Source organism: Xyrauchen texanus, chromosome 28 (assembly GCF_025860055.1).
Source record: "Xyrauchen texanus isolate HMW12.3.18 chromosome 28, RBS_HiC_50CHRs, whole genome shotgun sequence".
Taxonomy (NCBI): Eukaryota; Metazoa; Chordata; class Actinopteri; order Cypriniformes; family Catostomidae; genus Xyrauchen; species Xyrauchen texanus.
The window spans coordinates 8403730-8409729 of record NC_068303.1 but is presented as its reverse complement, the minus strand read 5'-3'; the positions used below and the strand labels follow the sequence as shown (position 1 = coordinate 8409729).

The 6000-nt window shown below is 33.6% G+C and overlaps 1 protein-coding gene and 1 pseudogene across 1 annotated transcript; one reads left to right on the top strand and one right to left on the bottom strand.

Annotated features, from left to right (window-relative positions):
* Positions 1-683, top strand: LOC127622452 (gap junction Cx32.2 protein-like; annotated as a pseudogene).
* A 1765-nt stretch (positions 684-2448) lies between these two features.
* Positions 2449-5761, bottom strand: gja12.1 (gap junction protein, alpha 12.1). The gene is made up of 3 exons (XM_052095214.1): positions 5617-5761; positions 5043-5114; positions 2449-4003 (listed from the first exon to the last, which is right to left on the bottom strand). Exon 3 carries the CDS (start codon positions 3967-3969, stop codon positions 3295-3297), a length of 675 nt encoding a protein of 224 aa, XP_051951174.1. The 5' UTR covers positions 3970-4003; positions 5043-5114; positions 5617-5761; the 3' UTR covers positions 2449-3294.
* Between the last annotated feature and the right edge of the window lie 239 nt (positions 5762-6000).

Here is a 6000-nt window from a genome sequence, read left to right as displayed (position 1 = left end):
ATGGGAGACTGGGGAATCATCTCCATGTTACTTGACAAAGTGCAATCTTACTCAACCAAAATCGAGAAGGTATGGCTGATAGTTTACTGATCTTCAGAATAATTGTTCTCGGTGCTGGACTTGATAAAGTCTGGGGAGATGAGCAGGACAAAATGATCTGCAACATCAAAACTCCTGGTTACTTAAACGCCTGCTATGACACAATCTTCTCAATATCCCATATGCGGTTCAAGGAAAACAATTTGAGATTAAATTTACGAAACCAGACTGAGAGAAGGGGTGTCAAACTACCAAAGCACACTGATGACAACGGGAAGGTTTACTACAAATGGAGCTTGCTTTGTTGTTATGATGAGTCTTTTTGTGACTATTGTGTTTGAGGCAGGTTCTATTGTGGGCCAGTACTATACGTAATTGGGCTTTGGATGCCTAAACAGATAGACTGTTTTGAAAAACCTTGCCCTGAGGTTGGCCTGCATTGTTTTACATACTGTAAACAGAGCGTCTTCATTGTGTTCATGCTTGTAATATCGTGTGTGAATTTAGTTTTGAATATAAGAGAAATATTCAATCTGATAGGTCAAAGAGCCCATCACAGAAAGAGCCCAGTGTATACACATAAAAACAACAAAAATACTGTTCTTAAGGTTCAAGATAAATGGTTAAATGTTTCTAAATTTTAAAAGTGGTATAAACTGTCAAAAGTTAACCAAAAAATTGTTTGTAGCTTTTCATGTCTCTCACACCTTACTACCTCTTGGTGGCGCCTATAGACCACAAAGCTAAATTTGGGCACTATTTTACAGCACTTCTGAAATAGCACTGGGTGCCAAAAAGACAAAATGTTTACATTTTGTTAAAATAATACACCAAAATTATTTTACCCAAATTAAAATACTTTTCAAATACAGGTTCAAATATAAATTATAAAAATCTGAGATAAGATGTATTTAGCTACTGCTTCTTTAACAGCACTAAAGGAATAACTCACCCCAAAATTTTTTTAATTATGTGTGTTCGTTTGTGTGTGTGTGTGTGTTTGTGTGTGTGTGTGTGTGTGTGTGTGTGTGTGTGTTTGTTTGTGTGTGTGTGTGTGTGTGTGTGTGTGTGTGTGTGTGTGTGTGTGTGTGTGTGTGTGTGTGTGTGTGTGTGTGTGAGTTGGTTTTTGTGGTTTACAAGGAACTTTATTTTAGGTTACAAACTAGTTATTATGAGGTTAGGGTTAGTAATGGCATAATGAGGTATTATGCCATAAATGTGGTAATGAGGATACCCCTAGTGTCCTCTAGTATTTTTAACTTCTTAGGTCAGCACTGTTCTAACAGTAATGAAGGTAAAACTTTATTCTACGTTATGTGTTTTCACCATTACAAGTGCATTTTCTGAAAGATTTTTCAGTAACACTACAAAAAGATCCCATTTGTTAACAAGTTAACATGAACTAACAATGAACAATACTTTTACAGCAGGGTAATGTTAATTTCAACATATAGTAATAAAGTTTAAATATTTTAACATCAGTTGATGTACTATGAACTAACATTAAATAACAATTACATTTTTTTGTATTAACCCACATTAACAAAGATTGATAAATGCTGTAAGATATATATTGTTCATTGTTTGTTCATGATACCTAATGGATTGACTAATGATAATGAATGGATCAGTTTGTAAAGTGTGACCCATTTTTATTTATTTATGTTCTTCCACTAAAGTATTTCCATCAATGTTTCATTAGAGCTCTTACAGTTCTCAATAATAAAATATATGTCTCCACATACATCATTAGGTAAGGAATACTTTAATAAAAAAATTAATGAACAAACTCTGTATCACAGATTGAAATATTTAAGAAAAACAATTACATTATTTACAAAGAGGGTTTCAACAGATTATTTTCACATTTTAACACCAGTTCACAAGGCAATGGTTTAAATTTACAGCAAAATCTAATAGTGCAAGAATTAAAATGATCTTAACAGTAGGAGCCTTCTAAGACAAGTAACTTCAAATACTAACACTGATCTCATATACAGTTACACATTGACATCCATGGGGTACTTTTTAAATTAACAGAGAAAGAAGAAAATTATTTAGATATGGAGAAAAGTATGTCATCATTCACTCTAGCCTCATGTTGTTCCAAATCCATAGTACATGTTTTCTTCTATGGAACACAAGAGGAGATGATGAATAGAATGTTAGTCTCAGTCACCATTCACTTCTGTTTAATCAAAAAAAAGATGCAACGAAAGTGAATGGTGACTGAGGCATTCTAACATTCTGCCTAACATCTCCGCTTGTGTTCCATGAAAGAAAAAAGTCTTGGAAGTTTGGAACTACATGGGTGAACTATCCCTTTAAAGTCTTGTAACTGTCTCAAAACTGTCATATAAGTCATGTGATAAGTCATAACATTATAATATACATTATATATCATATGTGTTTTTGAACAAACAAACCCCAAAAAAAAAAAATCCCTTTAAAATGGAGATATCTCATGATAAAAGAAATCGGTTTCTTTTCAAAAGGTTTATTTCAAACGAGGATATTGTCCTACATTCTGCTCTTCAACATCACTGAAACCATATACATTACTAATGGTTAATCCTCATAAAACTACCTGAAATACCCTATGGATCGACAGATATACACCAGCATTCATTCTTGCAACTCACAAAAATATTCTGGCAAAACATTGTCCAAAATACAAATAATCATACAACAGGAAACTGAAACTGTGCAAACTTATAACAAAATTAAAATACTTTTTATTACAATACAGGTTCAAATATCAATTATAAAAATCTGAGATAAGATTTATTTAGCTACTGCATCTTTAACAGCACTATAGGAATAACTCAACCCCCAAAAATGAAAATGATGTAATTCTCATTTTTAAATACTTTTATTTACTTTTTGTTCTTTAAGGAACTTGACAGGCTGGAGTCACTATTTACTTTCATTATAGCCTATGGAAAAAAGACATGTGAAGTACAGAAAAAAAAAAAATATATAATAAATAAATATATATATATATATATATATATATATATATATATATATATATATATATATATATATATATATATATATATATATATATATTGTGTTCCACAGAAAAAAGTGAGTAATATGGATGAGGAAATAATGACAGATTTTTTTTTTACAAAAATATTTTTGTGAACCCTTCCTTTTTTTTATCCTCAAATTTTTTTCAGAGCTTGCCGCACCTGTAATGTACATTTTGGATCCATTTAGGTGTTGGGGGAATGAACGCTGTGCACCTTGTTATTTCTTTGACCTGCGGCAAATCAGGTAGAACATCTCTACCACATTCAGCAGCAGAGAAACACATGCCATTACTAGCATAAAGATGATAAAAATTGTCTTCTCTGTAGGTCTAGACATGAAACACTCTACAGTGTAAGGGCAAGGAGACTGGGAGCATTCTATTTTAGGGAGCATTATGAAACCGTAAATATAGTACTGGCCTACAATAAACGCAGCCTCAAGCAAGATCTTAAAAATCAGACTGGCCAGGTAACTGCCTAACAATTGCCCTTTGATTATAACTTTTCCATGATCATCAGTGTATTTGTGATATTTGAGGCCTTTAGTCTCAGCCTGGCTTTCGGCAAGTTGACATAGTTTCTTTTCCTTGTGGAGGACATGCAGAACGTGACCGAAGTACAGAAGTGTTGGTGTGGACACAAAGATGATCTGGAGAACCCAGAAGCGTATGTGGGAGATTGGAAAGGTGTGATCGTAGCACACATTCTTACAACCTGGCTGCTTCGTGTTGCAGACCAGTTTAGATTGTTCATCACTCCACACCTTTTCTGCTCCGGCCCCGAGAACCATGATCCTGAAGACAAAGAGTACAGTGAGCCACACCTTCCCGATGACTGTGGAGTGAGACTGCACTTTGTCCAACAGCTTGGAGAGGAAGCCCCATTCTCCCATACTTGTGCTTCTTCAAACTTCAATGCCTAGAGAACTGAGAAAGAAAGCCACAATTTGTCTGGCTATCTTAAAAGTCAAATGGTAACACTTTAAAATAGGGTTCAATGTGTATTATGTATCAGAAACTAACAATGAACAATATATTTTTAAAGCATATAAACATCTTGTTTAATGTTCATTTATAAAAACATAACTGTTCATTGTTAGTTCACGTTAGCATAGAATTCATTAATGGGGCAGCTGTGGCTCAGTTGGTAGAGCGGGTTGGCCACTAATCGCAGGATTGGTGGTTTGAATCCTGGCCCACATGACTCCACATGCTGAAGTGTCCTTGGGCAAGACACTGAACCCCAAGTTGCTCCCAATGGCAGGCTAGCGCCTTGCATGGCAGCTCTGCCATCATTGGTGTATGAATGTGTCATAGTGTAAAGCGCTTTGAATTCCAGGTTAAAAAGGCTCTAAGTGCAGACCATTTAACACTAACTACTTTAATGTTAACATAAACAACTTAATTTACAAAATCTATTAGTATATGTTGAAATGAACATTAACCAAAAATAATAGGTGCTGAAAAACCATTGCTCATTGAAAGTTCATGTTAACTAATGTACTCAACTAATGTTAACAAAAGCAATATGTTACCAATGTTTTCAATGCTAATTAATGATATGTTTTGTGTTGTACACTGTACAAAATGGTGACCTACCACCTTAAGGAGATAATTCTAAATGATTAAGGTTATTACTTAATAACATAATGCATTCAGGTTGTTAAATACATTTTTAGACTTTTTTTAAAGACATTTTAAACAGTCAATTTAGATGTTAGCACATAAAGCACATTATCTTCAGAGTATATCAAAATAAGTATTGCCAGTCATATATATTATTTATTATGTCTGAATCAACCTCACTATATTACGTTATATAAAATAATTTCCTTTTTGAGGGTCAGATCAGGTAGCAATAGCTCCTTGAGGTAACAACCCCACATTTGCACTTCATACAGTATAGCTTTTGGTTCAAGTAATAATTAAAAAAATTATATAAACAAAGATAAGGTAACCAAAATACCTTGATGGGCTGCAATAATAACCCGATGTCTAGAGGATAAGAAGGGTTCAATGTGCAGCTGTATGTTAAAATCTAAGACAAAACAAATAAAACACGAGTTAAAAACATGAATTTGTTCATAAAGTAAATATGTTTCATAAGACATTTTGAATCGTCAAACATTGAACCATATACTCATAAGTACACAACACAGCATATTGTTTCCTTAAAACAAATAAAGCAAATAATGCCAAGCTGTGAAACATTATATTCAAGTTAATTTGAGCGAGATAAAACAATTATTCATAAGTAGGCAGCTGTTTCACAATACAGCACTCAAGCTACTCAACAGTGTTTTACCATGAATGTCTTAATTTTTTGATCAAGCAAAAAAATTGAAAAAAGTGGAAAACAGTCAGCAAATTTCCAAAATTCCTCTTCATAAATGAACAATACAACATTGTTAGATTGTAATCAGTTTAGTTACCTGCTAGTTTGTTAGAATCGCACTCTCTCAGCCACAGTAAACTTAACAATACCCATGATCTTTTCAGCAATCAATATCAAGAACCACACGGAAAAATATTTGTTTTACCTAGGAAAACTTGTGTCTCAATCCGGTCCTGATTGACTGTGTTGCCCAACGATTAAATGCCATGCATCAGGTGTATAGATTGAACTTCATTTCAGTGGAATTTCACAATCTTTTTTGTGTGTGTGTGGTTTGCTGTCACGTTCCTCTTGGCGTCTACAAATGATTAAAATGGCGTGGCTAAATTTGGGATAACAGGATAAAACTGACGCTGAAGTTAATTATTAATCATGTTACAGTTCTGTCTAGCATAGGAACATAAATGTGAGACAATATCTGACTTAACACTTGTATTCTCACATACTCATTTGTATAAATACATAAATACTGTACATTTGTTCATTCATTGACATGTTCATTCATTGACATGTTCATTCATTGACATGG

Bases quoted from the DNA above. Each gene is read 5' to 3' on its own strand.
- gja12.1 (XM_052095214.1), bottom strand. From the start codon at position 3,969: ATGGGAGAATGGGGCTTCCTCTCCAAGCTGTTGGACAAAGTGCAGTCT.